The sequence below is a fragment of the Zeus faber genome (assembly GCF_960531495.2).
Source record: "Zeus faber genome assembly, chromosome: 1".
In the NCBI taxonomy this organism is placed as follows: Eukaryota; Metazoa; Chordata; class Actinopteri; order Zeiformes; family Zeidae; genus Zeus; species Zeus faber.
The window spans coordinates 48,532,735-48,560,537 of NC_137193.1; the positions used below are offsets into that span (position 1 = coordinate 48,532,735).

The following is a 27,803-nucleotide window of genomic DNA, read 5'->3' on the forward strand; positions in this document are numbered from 1 at the left end:
CTCTTCTTCTCACTCGTTTTCTTTTTTCCTTCTTTCCAACATCAAATAGTCAACAGTGCAATTTGTGGCATCCCGCAGAGCAAGCTGCCACTCTGCCTCAACCCGCTGGGATGTTCCGATTAAAACGCTTCACAAGTTGCCTGAGGCTGGGCCTGGGCTTCGGCAGAAAAGCATTTTTTATATTTTCTAATGTATGTTTTCCTCATTCCTCTAAAGTACAACTTTTTTCACTCACCTATTTATGTCAAACCGATGATTAATTGATAAAATGTTAATGGTGCTGGTTCAATAATACAGTGTTTTTAAACCACAAGTGTGCCATGAAAATGTTTAAAATTCAACTTAAAGTACAGAAATAATGGAAACCAGCGCTTGTGTTGCAAGATCAAAATTGCAAGGCTGCACTAATTAATGTAATTCATCAGTTCCATCCACAATAGCGGCTCTGTCTTGGTCAGAAGAAGTCTCACTATGAAAGTGAGAGCCATTCATAGTGATAGAAGTTTTGACTCCTTTTTAAAGATTCGGTTCTTGACGCGTCGCTCAGTAAAAACAATTGAACGACTCATCGCTCGCTTGATTCAGTTAGAGTAACACACAGTGAGCGAGGGAGGACCTCCAGAACGATGAACGAGAGTCAGAAGAGAATGGATTTCTACCAAGAATCAATCAATGGTGGAAAGCAAAGTAAAAATCAGTCACATTCAATATGAATTGTGCCAAATGCCGAAAAGTTCGAGTCCTGATTTTGCCGTCCAAGTGCTGTTCCTTGAATCAAATGATTGGAGACAACCAACAACCAATGTACTGGGCAACTTCCTGACACCCACTGTTGCAGAGAGAGGGAGAAAAAATACACCAAGAAACCTTAGGGTTTCCATAGCAAACCCCTAACCTGTAACCATATGTGTACAAATGGATATATTCATCTTGTGGCACAGTGGGTCGTGCTGCTGCCTCACAGAAAGGAGTTTGTTGGTTCAGTCCCCACTGGGTGGCATCCTCCACAGGTGTGGACAGTGTGTGTAGCCATACGGGTCAATATTGGTGACGGTAGATTGGAGGTTAATGTCATTGCCTCACAGAAAGAAGGTTCTTACTTGAATTCCCTCTCATCAATGGCTTGAGTAATTCCACTACCCCCAAAGGTATTAGTAAGACATACATAAATGTTCATCTTTGCATATGTATGGATCCCCACTCGTCAGTATTTTGGCCCTAGAATTGCACTTCCCCACAGGGATTTAAATGTTTATCTTGATGTATGTCACCATTGGTATACACCATACGCTATGTTTATGTGAAATTGGTATTACTTCGCTGATTAATGAAGTTTATAGTGGTACTCATGTGTATGTAACCAGCCCTCCCACGTGCCCCAGTGAGGTTTGAACTGGGAACCTTCTTGCTGCATGACAGGAACACTTACCACTGAGCCCTCCACATGAACATATCCACTGGGACATACGATTAAATACATATAAATGTAAAGATAAACATCTTTAAATGGAAACCCACAGGCAACATACTGATGAGTGGCGACCAAACCCAGAACCTTGTTACTGTCAGGCAGTGGCATTAAGCTACTATGTCACAAATGCAAACCCATATATACGGACACGTACACGTGAAGATAAACGTTAACGTGTACGTCTTTTTAATCCCTGTGGGGGAGTGGGATTACTGACAAGACGGGATCGAACTCAGAACATTCTATCTCTAAGCTCTGATCTACCGAGTCATCAACACTGACCCATACAAACCCATTGACATGAACCGCTTTTCCACCATGACACCAGTATTCATATGGACAGATATAGTTACACATGCAAATGAAAGCGCAGTGGGGACGGCTCCTCCTCTTTGTTCACCTCTGTTCCGTAACCAGGAAGTTCCTTCTATGGAGAAATCGACACCCCGCCTGTCAATTTAGAATGGTTCAGAATTTGCACGCCTTGAATCTGGTTCTGACTCTGCATATACCCAACTCTTTTACGCACAAACTAAGGACATTACTATGCATAGTCATGAAGGAGGCCCACTAAGTCTTACGAAGCTGGCTCGTCTCCTCCAAACATTTGATTCAAGGAACAGGACTTGGATGGAAAAATGAGGACTTGAACCTGACTGTTTTTGACCTGTCCGTCTGAAACCCATTTTTCCTATTGTGTTGGATATGTCCGTTTTAGGAGTAGATATGGAGGAATATATTTTATCACAGCGATTCTGATTAATTTCATACAATACCAATTACAGTATTTCATAATACATGATTCTAAAAAATCCCCCACATTGAACAATACAAAAATGTCATTTTTTAGATTAGGTTTTGTACTGATGATAATCCTTCTGGTGCCGTGTAACACGTTTATAGTTCCTTTTGCTTGTTTGCCCAGTTGATTTACCTCATGTGATGAATTCAGATGACGTTTGGTCTGTTGTGTTGTAGGCTGTGAGAATTCCATTCAAGAGCCCAATCTCTAAAAAGAGCTTTTCATCACTAAAGTCCCAACGCTGCAAGTAGGCGATTCCTCTCCCCCGCCCGTCATGTCTGTGTCCACTCTCTACACTCTCTAAGGGCCTTTTTTTTACTAATTACTAATACTAATTATTGGGATACTTATGGGATGTGAGTGATGCACAGGGCCGATCGCTGGAGTGACAAAGGAAAACAAGAGTTTTTATGGAAAAAAAACAAACAAACAAACAAAAAAAAAACCCAATACACCCTAACACATCAGGCTCCAGGCAATTGCTGAACTATGCTGTACGGAAAGACAACCTGTGAATGGTAAACACAGCAATAATATACTAAGCGGACAATGCTATTAACCGGTGTAATTTTGGAACCTTTATTGGAGTGTTACAACCACACATAGGAAACATTTACAATGTAATTTTCCTACCTGAGTTTCTCATCTTTGAATCACATGAAAAAGATTTGGCTTCTCTAACACATATGGTAAAATGGCCTTTTTATTCTACTCTTCAACAACTGGAAAAAAAGAACATCAAAAAATAAAATAAAATAAAATAAAGAAAGAATAAAAAGCAAGATAAATCTCCTATGGGGAAATAAAATCTGGAGTCAAAAGTGTCACTCATCCATTGCAAAAAAAATCGAACTTTTTTAGTTTTTTTCAAATTATACCAAAAACACAAATCATTAAAAATAAAAAGCAACTGGCATTTGACCAAAAAATCTCACATTTATTTTATTTGTTTAAAACAAGTGTTGTACTTTACATCAGTCTTGAGTGATGAGCCGCTCGCTAACACGTTCACAGGATGAGCTACAGTCGGCCATGATCCAGTGCTGGAAAACACCCACACATTACCCATTAAGAATTATTTTTGAATTATTTCAATAAATAAATTGTCCCGAACCTAAGCAGAAGAACTACATGTCGTATATGATGAAATACAAACGTAATTGGCAGAAAAAAGTGTTTCAGCTGTTTTCATTCAGAATCGCAAACGCAAATGTGCGTAAAAATGTCTTTAAAGGGGATTTTTTTTTTTTTTTTTTTTGTATTCCTTATTCCCGTTCCGTTTTGGCAATGTCAATAATAAATGCATTTCGATATCGGGCACTATCTACGGAACTCATTAAGCGAAAATAATAATAAAATACTGTTTTTCAACGAGTGGAAAGAGGTGAAGATTGAATCCTTTCGCACGAGAATGGATGGTTGGATGGATGGATGGAGTGTCGGAACCATAAACATCATATAACATAGCGTATGTGCAACTTCTACACAATAGTCTCTCCCAGGATGGTAGATTTCTCAATTAAAAGGATTCTTCATTCTTCATACGTAATGTTTTTTCCCCATTTATTTTAGTTTTTTTCTTTATCTTACACTAGCAATACAACAAAATATATATTTTTTAGCCATTTTGTCCTCCACAACAGTTCAATATACAATTGAGAAAATATAAGGCCAGGGGCTTGATTGCTAGTGGTTATACAATCCAAACTTCAAGGTGATGGGGACCAGGAAGCGTATATTCCCAAAACCACAGTCTGATCAGGAGTATTCCACACACACAGAGTTCACATCCTGGTCCCACAGCGTCATTTTGTATATAATACAAAACAGGCTACCACGAATATGTTGGCGGGGAGGGGAGTGTATGTACAAACGTTTTGACCGGTAAAACTGCTGACTGGATGAAGCAGGTATTATTTTTATTTGTTTTTTTTTTTTAATCATTTTTGTTTATACTTGAATTGTCTTTTCAAATAACTCGACAGCAGCAGAACATTTAAATACATGGTTGGCTTGTCTCTTGTCTTAAAATGGACATTTTGTACAGTCATGTACAGTCTTCCCTCGCAGTCTATTGGGTTTGTAGAAAAGGTCAGAAGAAATAGAGGAGGAAGGGGGGGATGGAGACAGGGGGGAAGGGAGTGATGGAGATGGGGGTAGAGGAAGGTCTGGAGTTGGTTTTTCGTGCGTGGCGGCGGGGGGACGGGGAGGGGTGTCTAGGCCTGCTTTGAAACAGACAAAACCAAAAAACTACGGGAAAGGAAGCCTTTCCTAGCATCTGCAGAAGACGGGGGAAGTTTGGGGGGGATTGATGTAAATAGGTCTAAAGGCTGGTCACCAGCTGCATCTGTCCTTCCCGCACTTCCCCCGTTTCGGGAATGCACCCTCCGTCCTTGGTGATGGGGATGATGTAGCCGTCGCTGTTCCCTCGGCTTATCTGGAAATAGGCTTGGAGCTGGTGGCCAGAGCCCAAATTGGGCATGCTCTTGTAGTAAACGTCTTCGGTGTCGCTCCTCTTGGACGGGGACGGGGACAGGTTGTTGGCCACGTCGGGGCTGCTCTCGGGAAACGGCGAGTCCCTCAGGTTGGGCATGCTAGTGTACAGGGAGTCTCTGTTGGGGGATTGCAGGCCTTCGGTGTTGTCCAGCTCCTGGTCTGGGTCCTGGTCCTGGTCTGTGGCCGTCAACCGCCCCACCACCACCCCTCCACCTCCGCCACCCCCGTCGGTCCTCACCTTCTTCTGTGGTGCGTACAGGAGCGAGTGAGTCCGTTGGGGGATGAGCGGCGCCTCCAGCTCCCTCTGGTGATGGTGCAGCTCCAGCCCCGCACCAACGTCACCCACGTGCACCAGGGACGAGGCGTCGGCCACGATGGCGTCGTCTTCGCTGCTGCTGCTGCCACCGCCCACTGTTGTCACCTCAGGCGGAGCCCGCTCCGCCGCGTGGTGCCGGTACTGGTGGTGGTGGTTCTGCTGGTGCTGCTGGTGGTTCTGGTGGTTGTGGTTGTTCTGGTGGTGGTGGTGCGGTGGAAGGTGAAGGCTTTGGTTGTGGAGCTGCTGCTGCTGCTGTTGCTGCTGCTGCTGCTGGAGGCTCTTGGTGCAGGCGCGCTGCAGGTTGTTGTGCACCAGCTCGGAGATGATCATCTTCTCGAAGGCGGCGTCGTCCAGGCTCAGGCCGCAGTCCACCACCTGCACGCTGTCGCCAAAGTCCCCGTTGCGGAGGGAGTAGCTGTTGTTAAAGTTACCATTTAGCGGTAGTGTATCCATTGCACTTGTGTCCCTCACCGCGTTGTTCAGTGAGTGCCCTGCCAAGAGGAAGAGGAGACACCAAGAGATTAAGTCATCACCAAACTACAGGTCCTTTAAAATAAATAAAAACACACTTAATGCTGTTCAGGATGCAAGAGGAAGCTCAGATTTGAACTCAGCCATGCCGTTAGCGTATCTAGGCACAATCATTAGAACATCCAGTGGAACGCATGCACGAGACCAGATGAATTATCACTTTAATTCCTCGTTCAGAGGAAGGACGTTTGGCTTTTCCAAATAACTATGGAATTCTTTGCTTTCCCAAACAACATTAATGGACAAAAAACTCTCATGACCAATGATGACAACACACACGCACGCACGCACGCACGCACGCACGCACGCACACACAGTAAACCGTTCAAATGTTCACAGGAATGTAGCCACAAATGGGGCAAAGCTACGACAATGATGGAAGATCTTCTAGCGGCTAAGTCGTGTTGATGTGTTGAGGGGAAAAGAAGGACGGCAATGGGAAAATATGACGGGTACGGCAGAATGGAAAGGTGGGAAAAAAGGAGTATCAACACGGGACAGCCATCTTTGTTCTCACTACAAAGGGGGAGGGAAAGGGGGGAGGAAGAAGAGACATCACCACAAACAGCACGTGGAAAGACTCACTTTGGACAACTCACATCATGTCTGTCTGCTCAGGCTATCTGGTCTAAGAGTAGCTGATGTACAAAAGAAAGTAAAATGATTTTATTGTCGTAACAAGATGACGGAGAAATCACTGAAAAATGAACAACAACAACAAAAGTAAAAAAAAGGAAAAGTAAACAACCTCTGCAACTTAGTGAGAGCAAGGGTTCAGCAAATCAAATCGACAAGCAAAGGGATCGGATTTTTAATCGTCGTTGCACTTTCTTGCTGTTAGTGAGTTTGAAGGGTTGCCCCACCCCCCAAAAGGTCAAAGTTCCGGCATTGGGCATCCGTCATGGTGACAGTTCCCAGTGAGAACCCCCCCCCCCCCAAAAAAAAGCGCTAGAATAACACGGTGGCCACGGAGGTCAGAGGTGGTCATGTTAGGAATTTCTCTACAAGCGTGGAGTCATCAGCATAGAGTGAAATTTAAGGAAGAAAAAGGGAGAGAGTGTATGGGGAATAAAAAAGAGAGAGACGAGACGAGTGCAACGGCCGTGGCTGACATGCTGAAAAACAAACCCAAAGGGGGAAATAAAGAAAAGAGAGACTGAGATAGAAGGATAGATAGAGAGACAGACAGAGAGAGAGAGAGGGAGAGCGGGAGAGGGAGGGAGGGGAATAAGTGTTTCATGGCGACCCGTGCTGTCAGAACAGATAAGGGGTGAAAGATGGCGTCAAGAATTTTGTTAACCGGAAACACAGGGAGGGCTTACAAAAACAAAAATAACTAAAATACATCAGCTTACTGCAGGTGTGTAGAAAAGAGAGGAAAAAACGGCGAGAAAGTATAAGAGGAAAAAAAAAAAAAAAGGAAACAGCTGCGCGATCTGTTTGTGTATGCATTCCAGGAGGCGATTTGGCGGCCGGGACAGATGTGAAGGGAATAGCACCGGACACTGAGAGCGCCCAGAAATAGAAAGACAAAAAATAAAAAATAAAAAAAAGAAAGGAAACGGAAAAGGAAGAAAAAATGATAAGAAAAAAGAAAAACAATAGGAAAAAGAGGAAGACAGCAGTCCAGACGAAAACAAAACAAAAAAAAAGACGTTCGGATTGGAGAGATTCATTATTTGGAGGACCTAAAAATTACAATTCAAAGACACAAATTTGATATGTTTTTAAGTTTTTAATTAGACTTTTTGAACCGCTTGCTCACTGAGTGGAGTGTGTGTTAATGGTCTGAAAGAAAAAGAAAACAAGTGATTGTGTCGAGGGGAGGGGGGTTGTTTTTTGATAATAAGCATGCTGATAAAAATTTACATTTGATAGGCAAAGTTAAGTTTTACTCCCATACTTGTCTCTCTGTAGGTCACTAAAGGGAAGCACAAGGGAAGCAAAAAGACATGAATAAAGAAGATGCCATTTGATTTCTCCCAAAATATAAAGACAGTATCACAACCGTAGCAAGACAATTACAAATAATACACAAAATAGGGTAAAAATCTAAATTTTGTGTACTTGGGGGTAAACACCCTGTTTTAAAATACCATATGAAGAACATATGGTATTTTTGAGACTGATTGGTTTTACTTCAGATGCAATATTTTTAGGAGGGAGAACTAAGAACACCAAAATGAACAAATGGCATTGTGATGGTGATAACCCAGAAGCGTTAATAATCGTAATCGTGCAATTAAATCTGCAGCTCGGGTTGTACAGCAGGGCTTACACTATCTCCAGTATCGCCATCCCAGAATAATCACTATGTCCCTGTCACTGACGCAGGGTTTGGATGAGAGGAATCTGAGATGGAGTGACAGGAGACTCTAATAATCCTAAAATTAGCTGAGAAACACCAAACGGGGAATGTTCATGAGAACACTGAGATTTGTGGTTTCAGTTGTTTGGAAATTGTTTCATTTGACAAATTAAATTAATTTCACTCAATCATTTTTTGGGGATTCCAATGCATGTCCAGACTTTATATAGATACATTTATTTTACCAGCTTGTTAATAATACTATCGTCACATATTATGGCTATACTCTGCTGCTATATACTATATATTTTTTGTACTTTTGGGATTTGGAATTCATATTGTGTTATAGACAGACAGAGAGATAGACGGATAGACGGATGGAAGATAAATTATTTTTATTATTATTATCATTATCTTTTATATATTATTACTGTTACTATAACTATAATTTTGTTTTGTTAATATTATTATTTTACTATTATTATTATTATAAGAAGTAGTAGTAGTAGTAGTAGTATTATAACTATTACAACTACTATGATTATTCTTATTATTATATGGTTGTAAACATTACAAAACAAAACCTCACAACCTGCTAGTGTACAATGTAAACCTTTGTGAAAGGACAGAGCGAGTGAGTAAGAAAGACAGAAAGAAAGAGAAGGAGAGGGAGAGAGAGAGAGACAAAGAGAGAGAGACAGCGTGGGTAGAGGTGTTAGAAAGAGCGCACCTGGTGAGTTAAAGACTGGAGCACTGGGCGTGTTGCATACGACCGTCTCAGCCAGCAGAGTGTTGTACGGGTTGTTAGTGCCTTGAGGTCGCAGCAGAGGGTTAGTGAGAAGGTAGTTCCCAGTCATTCCTAAAGGAGGAGGAGGAGGAGGAGGAGGAGGGAGGAGAAGAGTCATGGAGGGATTTTCATGAAGGAAAGAAACGTGGGAAGAAACCTGGTTTTAAACTCAGTTGGAGAGTAAGGATTAACAATTAGCTGGGAACGTGAGCTCAAGTCACTTGTTATATTTAATGTACACCGATCAGTCACAACATTAAAACCACCTGCCTAATATAGTGTAGGTCCCCCACGTGCCGCCAAAACAGCTCTGACCCGTCGAGACATGGACTCCACAAGACCTTTGAAGGTGTCCTGTGGTATCTGGCACCAAGATGTAAGCAGCAGATCCTTTAAGTCCTGTAAGTTGCGATGTGGGGCCTCAATAGATCGGGCTTGTTGTTCCAACACATCCCACAGATGCTCAATCTTATTGAGAAGTGGGGAATTTGGAGGTCAAGTCAACACCTTGAACTCTGTCCTGTTCCTAAAACCATTCCTAAACAATTTTTGTAGTGTGGCAGGGTGCGTTATCCTGCTGTAAAAGGCCACTGCCATCAGGGAATACCGTTGCCATGATGGTGTGTACTTAGTCTGCAACAATGTTTAAGTAGGTGGTATGTGTAAAGTAACATCAACATGAAAGCCAGGACCCAAGGTTTCCCAGCAGAACATTTCCCAGAGCATCACACTGCCTCCACCGGCTTGCCTCTTCCCATAGTGCATCCTGGTGCCATCTCTTCCCCAGGTAAATGTCGCACACGCACCCGGCCATCCACATGATGTAGAAGAAAACGTGATTCATCAGACCAGGCCACCTTCTTCCATTGCTCCACGGTCCATGGCCCATTGTAGGCATTTAGGTGGGTGGAGGACAAGGGTCAGCATGGACACTCTGACTGGTCCGATCCCACAGTAGCTCTTCTGTGGGATCGGACCAGACAGGCCAGACTTCGCCCCCCACGCACATCATTGAGCCTTGGGCGCCTATGACCCTGTCGCTCTTTCACTGGTTGTCCTTCCTTGGACACTTTTGGTAGGTACTAACCACTGAATACCGTAAACACCCACAAGACCTGCTGTTTTGAAGATGCTCTGCCCAAGTCTTCTAGCCATCACAATTTGGTCCTTGTCAAAGTCGCTCAGATCCTTACGCCTGCTCATTTTTCCTGCTTCCAACACATCAACTTAAATAACTGACTGTTTACTTGCTGCCTCATATATCTCACCCCTTGACAGTAGCCAATGGAATGAGATGAGCAATGTTATTCACTTCATCTGTCAGCAGTTTTAATGTGATGGCTGATCTGTGTATAGACATTTAGATATTTAAGTATCAAAAAATGACAGATATTTAAATTGAATAAAAAGTCCTTTTAAGTAGCATAAAATTGCATATATTTACATTGCAACAAAGACATCCTAACATTTTGAGTCGCAAAAAATGACATATTTACATTGCAAAAAAGGCCCCAGTTGCAAAATAATAAGTGTTCCATCACATTAACGTTGCAAAATATGACATATCTTTGTTGCAAAAGATGACATGTTTACGTTGTTGCAATAGATATTTACAGTATGTTGTTGCAATATACATTTGTTGCAAAAAACAACATATATTCAGTGTACAATGCTAAATTACGACAAATAGTTATGTACCAATAATATTTTCTTTTAAATATTGAAAATGTAAGCATCGCCATTGCCACTTACATTGTGGCCTGTCTCACATTTCCACTCCCTATAAAAAGTGTTCTTTATTATGCAAATGAACAGAACAGAAAAACCTGCAAGTGACAGAACAAAACATGGGAAATTCAAGATCTCCTTTTATTTTCTTTTGCAGGTTGCTACTAAACACATAACAAACAAAACCTCCCGATTCCCTGGATGGTCTTGTTTCACCCCGCTGCGCTCATTATTGCCTTGTGTCATCATTATTTTTCATCTGTCATGTTAACTAAATATCCTGGAAAAACAAAACCTCCATAAGTCCTTCTGATAGCGTTTCATCATTTGAATCGGGTCCAAACATTAAAATCCCCAACCATGATGGGAAGTCAGATTTCTTCCAAGATATCTTTATCAAAATATCAATATTTAGCTCAGACTCAAAGACGGGCATTTTTCTTCTACTTCAAAACACCATTTTTATTGTTCCATTGTTCTTCACGGCCAGCGGAGTTGGGTTTTTTCCAAGTTATTACCTGAGTTAAACGCCATCTGTCATGTGGAGAAGCCTCCAAGGAGCTTTTTGATGATGCTAAGTATTTCTAGGAGATACTGTCCTCCTGTAGCGTCCTCTCTAAGGAGGTGGGATACTACTACTACTACTAAAACTATGGCCCAGAAGGATCAATACCCAGCGTCGTCTCAACATCTCCAGGGAAACAACAACCAAAAATCGACTTTTTATTGATGTGTCATCTCAAATAGAAATATATCATAAAGGTCGCAAAAAATAATGTAGCTCACAGGCTAAATTCAGGCGGGGCACGCAGTCACGCCCACATGTCATCTGACAGTCAATCAGTATCAGAAGAGTCACGTGTCCGATGACATGTAGTGATCACTCCTCTTGTAGTAAAGGCAGACTATTTAAATTTCCCTCCAACGTCTGTCAATGCCACAGCCGATTGCCCAAATCTCCCATCGCCACCCCAACCTCCTCCCACAATACCAATGATACCAAGATGACACTGATAACACTGAATGTGGGTTAATGCTTTGCAATGCAAAAAAGATAGATATTTATCTGTTTTCTTTCGCAAAGAAATGGGAGATAAATGTCACAAAAATAACAAATATACGTGGCAAAACCGAGATATATATATATATTTATAAAAAAAAGTTACCGATATAATTACTTTGTAAAAAGCGACAAGCTATTTCTATTGAAAAACAACAACATAAATTACATTGTTAAAGTTGACAGATATTTAGGTCGGAAAAACAACCAAAAAAACGAAACTACTTTATCAATAAAACATTTTGCAAAAAACGACAGAATTTACGTCGCCAAAAAACTGCCTTCACCTCGGGTTCTCCAGTAAATTGCCAGGAGAAAAAACAACAAAAATATTTTCTTTAGAGACATAACAAATGTCACAAAAAAACATATAATATATGTATACAGTATACCACGTTGCAAAAAACAACAGATATGTCCCAAAAATACGACAGATCTTCTTTTAAATTGTCATGTCAAATAGAAATGAATAATAAATAAATAAATAAATAAACTATAGACATAATGTATGTACGTCGTGAAAAAAAAAAAAAAATTACATGGCAAAGAAACAATATTTCACGCTGTAGAAGAACAACAGATATCTGAGTCGCAAAAAAAACAACAACCTGTATTCATGTGGTCATTTACTGACGCATCATCTTCAATAGAAACAGTGAAAAAGTGACTTTGTGCACTGTCTGTTGGGACGTTCTATTCCACCTGGTGGAAAGTGAAGAGCAGGAGAAAAGGGTGAAGGGTGGAGCCAGAAAGAAAGAAGAGAGAGAGGAGAGAACAGAGGAGGGGAGGAGTGAAGAAGGTGAAGTCAGACTACCTCAGTCTAACCCCTCCACTCCCCCTCCTCATCCCCTCGCATGCTTGGAAAGCCATTTCGGGAGGAAGGAGCGGTGGCAGCGAAAAAAGCCAAACACGGCACTAAGCACTGCGGGTCATCCAGAGTTGAACATCATCTTCTCATCATCATATTTGTGCTCGAGCTAAATAATAAATGCCAGCTTCTTCTCTCTCTCTTTTTTCTTCCTTCCACCTCTCCCCCGAGTCCCCCCCCCCCTTTGTAAAGAAAGGGAGGTCACCTTACATGCGGAGCAAACAGAAAATAAATGGCCCTGACCATCTTTCTTCTCCTCTGCGTGTTAAGATTCCTCAAGAAAGAAACCTGTTTTTTTTTTTTCTGTTTATTTTATTTATTTAACTTTTTTTTTTTTTGAGTTCCACATCCATGTCCCCCCGAGTGAGGGTAGTGAACTTTGGGTTTGCCAGCACTTAAGAAGAAACCAAACAAACTCGCCCTAAAATTCAAAATAAGGTCTGACGCTATCAGCGCAAAAGGGAGCATTTGGGGACAGATTGTGGTAAAATCCTTTGCTTGGCAGAACAAGAAGACGAGGAGGCCGAGGGAGTCTGGGGATTTTTTTTCCCCTCCCTTATTCCATTTTAATGCATCGCTCAGTCTTTCCCGGCGACCATTCATTACAGTTCCCAGAGTAAAGGAATTATTTTTAGCAGAGCCATGTGTGCGTGTGGTGGGACTGACCTTGGTTAAGGGTGGAGGTGCTGTTGATGTCACCTGAGATAAAGGACGACTCGGATTGCTTTCTTACGGTGTCATTCCACATTCTCCTGATTCGACTCTGTCAGGTCAACAAGGGACAACCATTAAGACTTGGAACCTTCCGGGGTCAGCTTTAATTAACTTTTTCTATATATATATATATAGAAATATAAAAGGATTCACTATGGACCGCTCTTTTTCTACTGCCGTCCACCCGCCTTCTTCAAATCCAATTTCATTGCGGTTAACCAACGAATGGCTTGGTTTCTTTCTTCCACACCAGGTGACTGAATGGGATTTAATTTTCATCATATTTTTGTTTTTATTATACTATTTCATATTTCACAGGGGGCGTGGGAGTTCACTTGCCAATCAAACAATTATAGTGGGGGATGATTCCGTGAACATTGGAAATACGGCGGCAGCGTCAGCGTAGAGGCGTATTTGCCGGAGCCGATATATGCGGAAGATTACGCAAATATCTTTGTCAGCTTGCAGTAAGCGCTATGGTTTTAAAAAGTAGTGCAGCAGTGTTTCCCATGCACATGACGTTAGTAAGAAATTAGGATTTAAAGCGAATGCTGAGCAGGTATAGCAGAAAAAGGTACAGTCCTCATGCAGTATAGCAGATTGTAAAATGTAACGTTCTCTTCCTTAATGTCTGAAAAAAAAAAAAAAAATAGCAGATGACTCTTCCTAGTCATCCACAAAATGGAGAAATAGGGTGATATTTACCCAATTCTTCTAACCCTAACCCACAGAAAAGACGTTAAAATTCTGAATATTCTTGAAATATGCTGTACATTTGACTATATAAGATGTATTGACAGTCATTGCATGGACTGTGATGCAATGACTGTCAATACATTGACGTTGCATTTCTTAACTAAGTAGTCTCTAACCAAATCAAACATTAAGATTATAACCTAAACTAAAATGTAACTAATCAAGTCAAGTACTGGATATTAATGTATCACGGCAAAATCACAAAACTCTTTCCATAAAGAAACAGACATTGAAATTGTGACTATTCTATAAAATATACCATTAAATTTGACTGTCTAATAATTTATTCAGTCATCGCATCGACTGTGATTTCCAAATTACCACCCTACCATTGCATTACATTACACTTCTTCTTCAGATTCAACCCTAACATAGAATTTGGGGCTGTTCTATAAAATATTCTGTACAATTTGGCAGTATGATAATTGAGAGGCCTACTTGTGTGCCGGAGGAATAGCGGGCGCTGGTCCTGGTAGTGGACGTCTTGGCCGAGCTGTGGGAGCTCTCAGTGGGAAGCCCTCCACAGCAGTACGTGTGGCGGAAGCACTTCCCGTACTCTTTGCGGACCTGTGAGCGTGTTGACATACAGCGTGTTGTCTTTTTTTCATTGCTGCTTTTGTATTTACACACGACTCGACCGGTACAACAGGCGAGGCGAGTAAACCCATATTTCCACACAGAAAAGGTTCAAGGTTGTTCACCATTAACATGCAGAGGTCTTCTTTCTCTGACCTTGGCTAGAGGATCAGTGAGTTCATCAACGGTGTGTGAAGGTATCTGGGTTCAATTTAAACCTTTTTTAAGAGACATTTTTATAACATTTAATACTATTTCCTAGACACGTCGTCTCCATCTTATTCAATGAATTACTGCATGTAAGTACTATATCTTTTTCAAGACACTCAAGATATCATAAATTCGAATGCAAGATTATTCAATGAATTGTAAGACCTCATAAGTTCACATTCAAGACGATTCAATGACTTTTAAGACCTCATATATTCAAATGTAAGCCTATTCAATTACTTTTAAGGTTGAATATTTGTAAAGATTTCGTAAAGTGAAGACAGAGATTTAGAAGCTATTATCAAGGACCCTGCAGTTTACACTGTAGCGGGAGGCGACAGGCGGACAGCGAACTGACCTTCTTCTGGAGAAGACAGTGGAAGATGAAGATGAACATTCCTTGGAAGGTGTTAAAGATGGTGAAGAGGTACGCCATGACCACAGAGGTGTCGCTGATCAAGAACAGGCCGAAGGACCAGGTCAGGCCGAGCAGGCAGAGCAGGGCGAAGGCACCCAGGACCCAGGACCTGAAAGGAGGGAGGACAGGGGAGAAGGGAGGGACATAATAGAAAATACAATTAATAAATGATCTCTTCACAAACACCCTCAAAACCACCCCACACACACGCACACACACACACGCACACGCACACACACACACACACACACACACACACACACACACACACACACACACACACACACACACACAAACACACACACACACACACAGTATGTGTGTACCATTACACCACTGAGATTGCCTTTTAATGAGAAGAGTGTTATAAATTAAATAAAGGCTTTCATACATGTAAACGCTACAGGCCTTGGCTTTAAAACAGACAAGAAGGAAATTAAACAAGCCGGAAAAATGGCATAAATCTCTTGGTTTTTAATTAACTGGCACGTTGAATCTTATTAAATGGGACAGAACATCCAGCACAACAATGCTTCTAAAAAGAAAAGCAAAACAACTGACTATTCTACAGGCCGTGGTCAAACACAACAGGTACACATAAAAGCTTTTGATGATTAGTACGTGAGTACTAACCATTGGGGAGAGCTTGGGGAAATGTGGGAAGAGGTTAAAGGGTAAAGAGAGAGGGAGAGATCTTCTTGAGCTCATCTGAAGGTCGCCTGGGAACCTTGAGACGACCTTCAGACGCCAGAAGAGGTTTGGGGAGTTTTCACCATTTTCAAACACACCACCAAACCACGAACATACACGACTGAAGGAAGACATGGCGACGAGGAGGAAAAAGAGGGATGAATGAGCTTGGGCCTTAGATTTGGTAGAGGAGCATGGATGAGAGAGAGAGGGACAAGGAAGGAAAGGGAGAGAGGAAATCACAAAGGAGAGCCTGAAGGAAAGTCAAACCCAAATGAAGAGAAAGACGAGAGGATAAACTAGAGGCTGAAGAGGCGACTTCTGGGCAGCGTGTTCTTACTTGATAAAGGGTTTATTATCTTCATAGCTAGAGAGCGTGATCAGGCGGGGGAAGAGAGAAACACAATCAGATCAGAGCGTGAAGTTAGTTAGTTAGTCGGCATTTGAGTGAAATATACTGAAGTTGTGAAAGGACGATAGAAGTAAGAGGGGACTAACGAGGGCCGAGAGTTATGAGTGTGTGTGTGTGTGTGTGTGCGCGCACGTGTGTGTGTGCATGCGTGCGTGTGAGTGAGTTTGTTTCCTTCTTAGTAACTGGTAGTGTGAAGCTGGTAAGAGCAGATACTACAAACCACACCTAGTCAAATCTGAGTCTCAGCTTTGTGCATGAGTAGTGTGGTGTGATACATGGGGTCAATATATATATATATATATATATATATATATATATATATATATATATATCTCCATACATTTATCCATATCCATATTTCTGAGGTGTGTAGTAAAAAGCTTACCCGGGCAAATCTGTATTATAGTAGCCGTCACAAACGCGATAATTACTGGTGTGGGTGAGAGAACAGAACAGAGGAAGAGGAGGAGACAGGAGAAGAGAAAGGAAAAGGACATGGGTTAACTTTCTCTTTACATGCAACGTGCAACGGACCAGGCCAAACACATAAAACCAACACACAAGACAACAGCCAGTTTATTTATTCGCCGGATTTATTCATAACCTGTGTTTTCAAGTCACTGAAAATAACACAGGCACCTCCATTCATCAGACGACCACGGCATCCTTAGCGGTGGCTTTCTCCGTAGAGAGATATATAATAAACGATTAAGTCTAAACAAAGTCTTTCCGTTATGTTTTTTCTTGCTGATTGGGATTTCACCGCAGTACTGTAACACATATTGCTAAACACATTCATTTAAAGAAGAAATAACAAACAAGCCGAGGGTAGAAGTAGTTAGAATGGCTACTCCTACGCAGAGGGGGATATAAAATACAATATTTAAAAATAATCAATTTAAAAAAGAAAGAGAAATGAGGAACAGACCCTTAAATGTGGTGTTTGGAAGCAAGATATATCGTTTTTTTTTTTTTTTTTAACTGAATGCAAAACAAACAAAATCAATGCAAAGAGATAAAAATAGTCGTTCACTTTGGACAAGTTGAGGTTGCTGCTGCTACGCTGGTGTAGGAGGGCGGGCTGTGGTGATGCAGTGGTGCAGTGATGGAGGGAAGGAAGGGAGGGAGGGAGGAATGTTTTTTCGATTTAGAGGATTTAAAGCTGGAAGGAAAAAAACGAAAAGAAAGAAAAGAATAACTAGAGGGACTAGACATTTGACAGGTTTCCAGGAGGAAACGCACATGGTAGCTCTTTGTTTCCTAACCCTCTAGTCTAGCAGCAGTGCGTGTGTGTGCGCGCGTGTGTGTATTTTTGTTGCTCGGGGAACACACAACAAAAGGACTAAAAAGGCAGCGCGGCTATCATTAGAGCATCGGCCACGACGCTCACGACCACAGGACCACGGGGCGAACAGAACCCCCCAAAAAATGGTGAGTTCGCTGGAGCCTGGAATTGGAATTAACAGAATAAAGAAACCGTGACAACATCATGCTGTGATGTGGAGAGGACGAGGAGGAGTCGGACTTCGGACCTCTGACAACCGGCGGTGAATTTGAGTTGAGGATGGTGAGGGAGGGATGCGTTTTCCCGCCCATCCAAAAAGAAAAAAAAAAAACGAAAAATAAATAAAACCCACAAATTCAGATTCAAGACTATTCGATGACTTTTAAGACCTCATCAATTCAAATTCAAGACTGTTTTATGACTTTTAAGACCCCAACAACTCAAAGGAGAGGAGAGGAGAGGAGATGGAAGTCGGGGGAAAAAAATGGAAAGTAAAAATCCGAAATGCGCTTTTTTACATCATAAGACGGCGCTGATGACTGGGGAGGGATGAATTTTCCACCCATCCCAAAACAAAAAAACAAAAAACAAACAAACAAACACTTAAAAGAATAAAAACCCTATCTGAGAATACGAGCACCAAGTTACGAGTTATTATGGACCTTTTATGTGAGATAGTGGTTGAGAACCAAAGAGAGAGGGAGAATGGATGGAAGTCAGGGGTTTTAAGAGGCTAAGGGTTCTACTTACTTAATATTCTCCAGGCGGCTGGAGTCGGGTTTCAGGGTGGTGGAGTGCTTCACCATCTTGTACATCGTGATCACCAGGAAGATGAGATTCAGCTGTCAAAAGATTTATACAACAAATATGATTAATTGTTAAATACAAGGCAAAAACAAAAAAACGAGAGATAGCGAGAGAGAGAGAGAGAGAGAGAGAGAGAGAGAGAGAGAGAGAGAGAGAGAGAGAGAGAGAGAGAGAGAGAGACTGTTAATTTGTCTAAATATATTAAAAATAAAAAGCCCCGAATGTCCGCAGACTCGATAAACATCTATTGTTCCTGCCAGCCTCAGACGGGCCGACTGGCGCCAAATTTAGTGGCATTCTATATCAATAAGAGCAGGGAAACGCATTAAAGTCCATCACGGCAGAAAGAAACATCCACGCAGCGGCAACAGTCTGGAAAAACCAGCCGGGGGGGAAACCGGAGACCCTTGTGTTGTTCAGAACGAACGACTGGGTCGTTCATTCCATGTGCACAGAGACATAACCAGCGACAACAAAAAAAGATAAAGATAGTTGTTCACAAAGCTCCCTCTTTTATATTAAAGAAACTAGATAAATGATAGGAGTTTTAGTTATTTTGTCTATGTTCTGTTCAGTCTCAGGTCTAATGGCACATGGTCTGAAACCATAGAAAAACATGTCTTGTATGAAATAGACAAATAAACAAAATTACTTTTAAGACCTTGTTCATTCAAATTGTAGACTATTTGATGACTTTTAAGAACTCATGAATTACAATTCAAGATTATTTAATAATCTTTAAGACCTTATCTCACTATAAAGGAAGGACCGTCTGTCTGTCTGTAATTCCTTTGATTATCTCCACAACTGTTCATCCGATCTACTTCACACTTGGTGGGTGCAATTTGGACACACGACACGAGTAATATTAATAAACTTTGAATAACCCGAGAGCCAGCGGGGGGCGGGGCTTCGCAAACAGCGAGCCATGTGCAGCAGGGCGGGGCTTCAGGGCTCGGGACTGAGTCACGTCCCCAGTGCAGACACTGCTCTCGCAAATCAAAATGTAAGACTATTCAATGACTTTTATGACCTTGTGAATTCAAATCTAAGACTATTGGATCACTTTTAAGTCCAATTAAAGACTATTCATTGGCTTTAAAGACCTCAGGAAAAAGGACAGAAAAATATGCTTCAGGGGACACGTCTTCATAGATGTTTTATGAAGAAACTAAAGAAATCATGGGACTTTTACTCCTTTACTTATGTTCTATTAAATCTCAACTCCATGGCACCTGGAGTAAGACCAAAGAAAAATATGTGCTATGTGTCTCGCAGTGTTTAAAATCATTGCCATGATTTAAGAGTTGTTCCAAATAACGTACTCCAAAAACATTCATCTCCAGGAAAACAGCAGGCGCATGAACACAAATAGAGGATAAAGTCGAACATTGTTTTATTTCTTCTTCCCATAAATAACACGTCTCCAAATAGTGCCAGGTAAATACATTCAAAACCAGATGGATTGATTGATTGAACCACTACGTTCACAGAAAAAAAATTGTGTTTGGTGGTCCACGAAATAACACAAATAACACGAGCAACACAGTAGGAGCTGATATTTTACTCTTGTTCCAGGATTCATTTCAATTGATCTCCCAACCATCGCCACTATACAAAACAAAACACGATTCTCAATAGTATCGTTTTTTTTTGTTTTTTTTTTTTTATCTTTTGGAGCGCTGAAAAACAAGACATTGGCAGGAGTAGCAGAGAGAAAAACAGAGAAAAAGGCAGCGGCGGCATGAGGGCGCCAGATAAATGAATGAGTGAATGCCCTTTCTGGAGCCGGACTGTGGAACCATTCAACTCTAAAAAACAGGAATTCGGTGTGTTCTATCAAAAGGAACCGCCTGTGATCAATACATCACCTCTCACTGTGCAATCATCTGGTGGAGCAGCTCACAATAACTCAAAGGAGAGAGAGAGGGTGGGGGAGGGGGAGAGAGAGAGAGAGAGGGAGGTTGGGGGAAAATAAAAAATCCTAAATGTTCCGGCTCCTTTTTATATCATAGATGACGCTGCTGCTGCGTTTTGTTTCAGAGCCGTCAGCTGTTATTTCACCAAAATAAATACATAAAGATAAATACATTTGGACAAAATGTGTATGTTTGAAACTCAGACCTCATGTATTCAAGAATATTCAATTTCTTTTAATACCACGTGCGAGAGGTGTGAATCTTCACTGGCCTCATGATTCAATTCGCTTACGATTCTCGATGCATCTCAATGTATCGCATTCCCAAATTTCTATGTGGGCACCAAGGCCTGCGCCAGGGAGAGGTTGAATATGATGGTGAACACTGGTGAAGCAGGTCGGCACAGGTCTTCAGGATATGACTGGGGATGCCGTCTGGACCGGCTGCTTTCCTGGTGTTCGCCTGTCTCAGAGCCCTCCTCACGTCGTGATCTAAGATGCTGAGTGTGCGCTCCCCTCCGGAGGCGGAACTCGGTTCTGTTGTGCTGACCAGGGGGCTAATGCGAAAGCATCAGCATTCACCGTGGTGGTAGCTCTGCCTCTGTAGTCCGTAATCCCTGCCACATGTGTCTGGTGTCAGACAGCTGGAACTGAGATTCCACTCTTTCCCTGCACCGACGCTTTGACTCTTTCACCAACCTCCCCAGAAGCCGCACGACGCGGCGTGAGCAGCTGCGCGAAGTTTGTCACCACTCCCGTAAACTCTCTGACATCATCGGGGGTGGAGCGATACGCAGCCCAGTGGACGTCACTCAGTACGTCCTGCAGCGTGGCTTCTGATTGGCCGGTCCAGCACTTGATCACACTCGTCACCGGAGCTTCCCGAACACAATGGAGATAATTCCGTTTTGTGTAGGCTGTTATTTTTTATCACAATTAAATATGTTAATTCGAAATGAATGGTTTTTCTTTAAATGTGGGTCTAATTATATTCCGATTATGTTGTATCACTGCATCGAAATTTCCACACCTCTACCACGTACTATATATACAAATTCAAGACCACTCAGGGACTTTCAAGACCTCATCAATTCCAATTCAAGACTATTCAATGACTTTTGAGATCCCAATACCTCAGGCAGCGAAGGAGAGAAGACCAGAGGGAGGTCGGGGGAAAAAAACCCCAAAACAAATCCAAAGTGGTTCGGCTCCTTTTTACATCATAAGGCGGCAGATGCTGATGTTGTGTTTTGTTTCACAGCCATCAGCTATTATTTATACCAGCCGTGTGACTCAGACAGCGGGTTGGGTGGGATGGGGGAGGTGGATGAGGTCCTTTTGAAACCCCCCCCCTTTTGCACAGCCTGGAGTGGTGACACGGATCTAATGAGACAGAGTAGAGATGGGGGGGTGCTTAAAATCAAGCTAAAGGAGAGCTAGCAGAGAGCTAACAGAGAGGCACATGTTCGCCGGCCCCTCACCAATCACCATGCCTTTCTGGGAACCTTCCCGGGGGGATTCCCCCGTTACCTTGCAACCCCTCACTCTGTCTCTCTCCGTCTGAATCATCACCACCGCCAGCCATGCAGAAAGCAAAGCACCTCATCCCACAGCAGGACCAAGGGAGAGGAAAAGCTTTTTCTTTTCCAAAAGTGGTGGTTGTGTACACACTGAACTTGGCGTGAACCCGAGAAGGGGGGATGAAATATTAAAGGTGTGCAGATGGAGCTGTCCGAATGAGAAGAACCGCTCGCGACGTGTCATGATCCGAGAGGCCTTGTGTTGATGCCATCTCAAGCATACTAATGGTTCCCCCTACCGCCCTCCACCCAACACACCACCACCACCCACCACTCATTACTTCCATGTTCCTTGTTCATGGAGCTAATACCCGTTGGGGCCCGGAGACAGTTGGAGGAGGAGGGGCGGGGGGGCACGTCTGCCCAAGAACAGAGCTTTAAGTGCCTCAAACCGGCGCTGTTCTCAGTCTGGCGCATAGGGTCCGGACAAAATAAAGAGTAAAGGAAGGGACGATGAGTCGGAGGGTGGAGTTGTTGGAGAGATGGAGGAAAGTGACCACTTTGTTTACCACTTTCTCAGGTGTAGACCTGGCCTGAAATTGTCAGTGGGTGCCAGGTTTTGACAAAAAAGGAGATCCAGTCCAGTAAGTGTCTTTATCGCTCTTGTTGCTATTGTTCTCCCTCCTCAATTCAAATAAAGTGTAAGGGCATGGACGGTGAATAGGAGGGGTGTAGGAGAGATAAAGCACTTTTTCAGCCGCTTCTCCAGCTGCCGTATGACCATTTCGGATCAGCTGGGCTTTAACAAAAGAAAGGAGCACCGAGATGTCCAGCGTCACAGTCCGACGCTTCCTCTCTCTTGTTGTTCTTGTTCTCTTTTCCCTTCCACTCCCCTCTCGCTCATTGACAAGGACAAAGTCAATTTGTCCGGATCCGGGAGGTCGCGGGTGGCTTGGTGGAACCTTGGCCCTACACGCTCCCCTGAGGAGCTCCCTCTTTCCGCTGTGCTTTGTCTTTCTTGTCGATTGGAAAGCAGCGTGCTCTCTTCTCGGGCCGGCGCTGTAAATCCTCCTGCTCCTGTCGCACATTAGCCGAGCTACAATACATCAGCTCCCGCGCAGGGTCCCCGCTTCGTCCTCCGAGGTTACCACCTCCGGGAGCCTGATCATCATCATCATCCTGGCATTGCAGATCCATTTTTCATGCAAATCATTTTGGGGAAGGAAACAATGAGGGGTCCCAAATGACAGAGCGGTAAACACGTCCTTTTGTTGCCTGACTGAGCAGCATTCATACCTTCTACTTCTTCTTTTTGGTGAGCCTGTGCTCTATTATTCGCGACTAAATAGGCTTCTTCAAAATGATATTACTGCATAGGTTGGAGGGTCAAATTAGATTCGGAATGTGCACTCTCATCACGGTGTAAGAGGTGGAGGTTCGACACGGATGTCTCTCAAGAGCGCTTTTCAATGTCAGCCCCGGCGTTCAAGCGACGTCAACGCCTCTATAGATACAAACGATTATGTCGGATAATGAACACATATCTGAACAAATATCAGCCAGCACGGTGTGGAGCTACTCCCTTGTCCCTGGCTGGATGGATGTATCTAAAGAATGCTTCCTGACATTTCCCTTTCCCTTTTCCTCAAATGGGCCAGCCTCCCACAGGTCTCCGAGGATGGAACAGGGGATAATAAGGTCGTGACCAGTAAATAATTGCACGCTCCGATGGCACCCGTGTCAATATAATATGTCCTTTTTACCTGTGTTTTACCAAACAGCGGTGCCTTTGCGTTCTGCTGTTTTTGTCCCTGGCAATGTCACCGACTATTTACCGCGGCAATATGCAAACGCACAATGAGACTGAGACCGAGGAGGGAAGAAATAAACCATAAAAACCTGGAGACATATTATTAACTGAAGGCTATTTTAAATGTCTGTTTTATGTTATGTCAAAAAAAGAGCATCTTGAGAGGGAGGCAATATCTGAGAATTGACAACAGTCGATAATAAATTCTTGGTAAAATGCAGAAAACATAACTTTCTATCAAAGTGAGGGGGTGGGGTGGGGTATCAAAATCCTGAAGTCTTGTCTTCGGGGGAAGCGGCAGAGGGGATATGCAGAATGCCATTGTCCTTGGTTACCGGGAACAATATTCAAGTCAAAATTGGACATTCTATCACAAGGTCCACATCTTAGGTGGACCAAACAGCGTTTTTAGCCTCATTTTCTCTGACTCCTTCTCTTCTCTGTATTGACATTTTATTGGGAAAATAAAAATAACTTACCATAATGATGAAGGTCACTGGCCCTATAAAACTCCATATGAAGTGATTGTCCACTCTTAGCCAGCACCTATGACAAAGACAACCATTTCAAACAGTGGTCATTTGAAAAAAAATGACGCCCCGAAACCTTGAAAATAACAAGCAAAACCTTGCACAAGTTAAATGCCAATGGCAGGCCAAGTTGAGTCACTCTTGTCAGGAGTTCTCTCTAAAAACTAGAAGGTTAACACATTCATGCGAAACAATGGGGAGAAGGACTCTAAGCAGCTTCATTTTTGCCAGCAGTGCCTGGGCTAAAATACGACCATTAATCTGCGTAAAAGGCTTTTTGCCGCACAGTGCTCTTGGCTTGAAGAGAGCATTTATAAACAAGAGGTCACAGGAGGGTCTTTGAGCGGAGAGGCATTAATGTAGCCGCGGCCCCCTGAAACCACAGTGTTGAGTCTTTCAGCCACTTTCCAATGACATCAAAAATTGAACAGCTGCCTGTTCCAAGCAAGAGGGCTTTGACTGTTTTGGTGTAGCCTCCAGGGATGTGCAAAGACATTGGCAGATATAATGAATAGATTTATTTGGAGAGTCGGCTGTGTATATATAAAAGAGGTAAACCCGTGGCATGGGACAATTTACGGCCTTATATCCGCAAATTCTGAAGGATTTATCAAGAAAAAGCTCTACTCACGCTTTCTTGGTCCCGTAGCTCCGGTAGTCGATGGCGGCGGAGACTCCGACCACGATGGCCGGGAGCAGGTACCCGGACACGTAGTAGTACTTCTTCCGCGAGTACTCGCTCTCAAAGACCTCCACCAGCATCAGGTAGAGCTGCACTCCCTCCAGACACATCCAGGAGAAGGAGGCCAGAAAGAAGAAATGGAGGATCCCCGCGATGATGGAGCAGCCGATCTGAGACACGGCCGAAGAAATGTGAAAAGGTTAAAACCAAACTAAGATCAAATACAACATCCTCACATCATTATGCAAGGATGTAACGAGGCTTTAAAGTAAAACGTGGACATCTCCAAGCTAAAACTATACCATCAAATATCATGACCATTTTGATCAATTTCGATCTCGGCGCAGATTTAACCTTGCTGGGATACGGGTTAATTGCCAGAGTGAATCATCTGTACAATGAATACAGATATTTATACTTGATTTCTTTGAGCTGAAGAAACTTCTTCTTCACAAAAACAGGTAGAATGGTGCTTCTTATTATGGCCTTCTAATAGTTAGTGATGCACGACTTCAATTTCAATCTTCGACTCAAATTGAAAATAATTACTGAATTACTAAATCAAAGTCCAAGGCAAAAAAAGGTTGAGGCATTAGGCATAATTCATATTCAATGCGACTAATTTAGGCTTTCACATTCCACCAAAATCAATAATTTTGATGAAATGAAATGATTCATGTAAGGATTCCATTGACAACTCGGAGCCGAATCGACTCTTATGACTTTTCATGGTTGAGGAAGTCCTCCCTCGCTCACCGTGCGTAACACCACCTAAATCGAAAGAACCAAGAACCCAATCTCGAAAAAGAGTCGATCCTACTGATCGTTCTCGCTTTCAGTGTGGAACTTCAGCTTGATCTAATGAACACACAGCTGCTATTCTGACTAGAAATGACGAATTAGAAGAACCAGCGCAGCCTTGCGATTTTGATCTTTCAACACAAGAGCTAGTTTCCAGGGCAGAGTTTCTCAGCAGCAGCCATGGGGAGCTCGGCGACACAGCGAAGGATTTAAGTGACACGGGGGAGAAAAAAGAGGTGTGAAGTGGCGACACAGCCTCTTAGTAACGTATATTAATGGTCGTGTCACCCTCGCTTTGTGTCGGGGACAAGCAGGAAGCCTTGGAAAAAAACAATGTTTTAATTCTCATCAATTTCTATGTCGGAAGGCTCCTTTTGTTTCGTGTCGTGAGGGAGAGCAAAGCAAACTGGGGGAAATGAATCAAAGGCGAATCGATAGGGTGCGCTGCTTACCCTGGGTTCGGTCATATCGATACCAATTAGGAATATTAACTCGGCGATGAAGAGGTTGATGCACAAGTTCTTGTGGATGGTGTTGCGGTCACTCTGCAGGCCGCGGAAGAAGCAGAATGTAAAGATGCTGGCGGCCAGGCAGACCAGCGACACCACCACGCCCACGCGGGTGATGACGCCCAGCAGCAGCTCGTGCATGCCCTCGCTGTCCTGAGAGGAGAGGAGGAGAAGGGCAGGATGAATTAAAAATGCAATGAAAAGAGCCTGAGGGTGGACATTGTAGCTCTTTATCATAAGTTTTAGCTATATAATAAATATAAAGAAAGATAGGGAGAGTCCCTCCCGAGCTTTCTCTCATTTGTGTTTGATTTATATTTAATTAACAATTTACATGTATTTATATTTATTTATCATATAATTTGTAATACAATAAATAAATACATAATTCATTAGAAAATAAAATTATATATATATTATATTTTTTATTAATGTTTATTATTATTACTTTTGACCTGTATTCAATTAGTTTTTGCATTTGATGTTTACATTGTGACACTTGCTTTTATAAATAATGTCAAAGGGAAAAAACAATAATAAATAATATATCTGGTGATATTGATAATATCGGAATTACATCTGGAATCTGGAAAATAAATGTTTTATTACTGTGGGTTTTTTTCTCATGATGTTATTATCAAATGTAAGGCTACCCTCAGAAGCCCATCATGTGCTCAAATACAGTATAAGGGCACTTTGTGGAATTTACAGTTGTCTTTAATAACATGCATCTGATAATAAAAATAATATCTGAATTACAATCTAAAATAAATGTGTTATTATGGTGGTTGTAGCTTTTGCAAGGCTACCAGTACAAGCCTATCATGTGATGAGGCTCAAATACAGTATAAGGGCACTTTGTGGAAATGAAGCGCGCCTTTTTAATAATATGCATCTCATCATAATAATAATAATCATCATCATAATCATAATAATAATAATATCTGAATTACAATCTGGAAAATCATTGCTTTATTATTATCATTTTTATTGTTATTATTATTATTATTATTATTGTGGATTATGGTTTTCTTATTAGCAGTAGTTAGGTATCACATAATAGGCTAAAACACAGTACAAAGGCATAATGTGGAATTTAAGCCGTCCTTTTTAAATAATATGCATGCATGAAAAATTTGTCAAACTTTGTGGAAACAAAAAACAAGTACAAGTAAAAATGAGCTACACACTGCTATTTCTCGGTGTGCCATGAGGATGGCAAAGTTGGTGAGGTGGCTGCAGGAGCAGATGGTGTGCGTCCTGTTGGTGTCCAGGAGCTTGCAGCCCTGCGTGGACCAGTATCCCATCATGCTCCGCTCCGAGTAGTTCCAGAAGGAGCAATTGGAGTTGAAGTAGCGCTCCATCTGCAGATAAGAACCAGACACAGTTTAAGTTTAAGTGTCCAAATAATTGACTGCTGAGGAAACATTTAAGCACATGTACAAGAATGAGGCCATTAATACCTCCTGCTCACTCACAAAGAACTACTTACCCCAAACTATGCCAAATACCAAAATAAACCTCAATATTTGGGTAAGATAATAATGTGTTTAAGGTGTTTACAGGCGTTTGGAATAATGCCATTACTGAAAAACCTGGGTTTACATGGTGAACGGCGTAGTCGGTTATTGACAGGAAGTACTTGCTCTACCCACGTCTACAATGCTCTCGGACATTCCCCATTTGGGTTCTTGCGCCGGTCAAAATATCTCCAATATTTAGCTCCCTCATCAAACTCAACATAAAAACACTCCCCCTTTCCCACCAAAAGTGCCCGTGTTCACCGGCTGTTGCCATG

The 27,803-nt window shown here is 42.3% G+C and overlaps 1 protein-coding gene across 1 annotated transcript in view; it reads right to left on the minus strand.

Annotated features, from left to right (window-relative positions):
- Positions 1-4,596: 4,596 nt before the first annotated feature.
- adgrl2a (adhesion G protein-coupled receptor L2a) overlaps positions 4,597-27,803 on the minus strand; it is a gene marked incomplete at its 3' end in the record, with an annotated part of 119,879 nt that continues 96,672 nt past the window's right edge. Inside the window, exons 15-27 of the mRNA XM_080012610.1 lie at positions 27,196-27,369; positions 25,949-26,158; positions 24,645-24,865; positions 23,963-24,029; positions 18,179-18,270; positions 16,529-16,573; positions 16,072-16,098; positions 14,982-15,150; positions 14,276-14,404; positions 13,034-13,130; positions 8,655-8,783; positions 7,520-7,537; positions 4,597-5,576 (exon numbers count right to left, since the gene is read on the minus strand). Coding sequence (XP_079868736.1) covers positions 4,597-5,576; positions 7,520-7,537; positions 8,655-8,783; positions 13,034-13,130; positions 14,276-14,404; positions 14,982-15,150; positions 16,072-16,098; positions 16,529-16,573; positions 18,179-18,270; positions 23,963-24,029; positions 24,645-24,865; positions 25,949-26,158; positions 27,196-27,369 — 2,358 coding nt within the window. The remainder of the gene's footprint in view (positions 5,577-7,519; positions 7,538-8,654; positions 8,784-13,033; positions 13,131-14,275; positions 14,405-14,981; positions 15,151-16,071; positions 16,099-16,528; positions 16,574-18,178; positions 18,271-23,962; positions 24,030-24,644; positions 24,866-25,948; positions 26,159-27,195; positions 27,370-27,803) is intronic.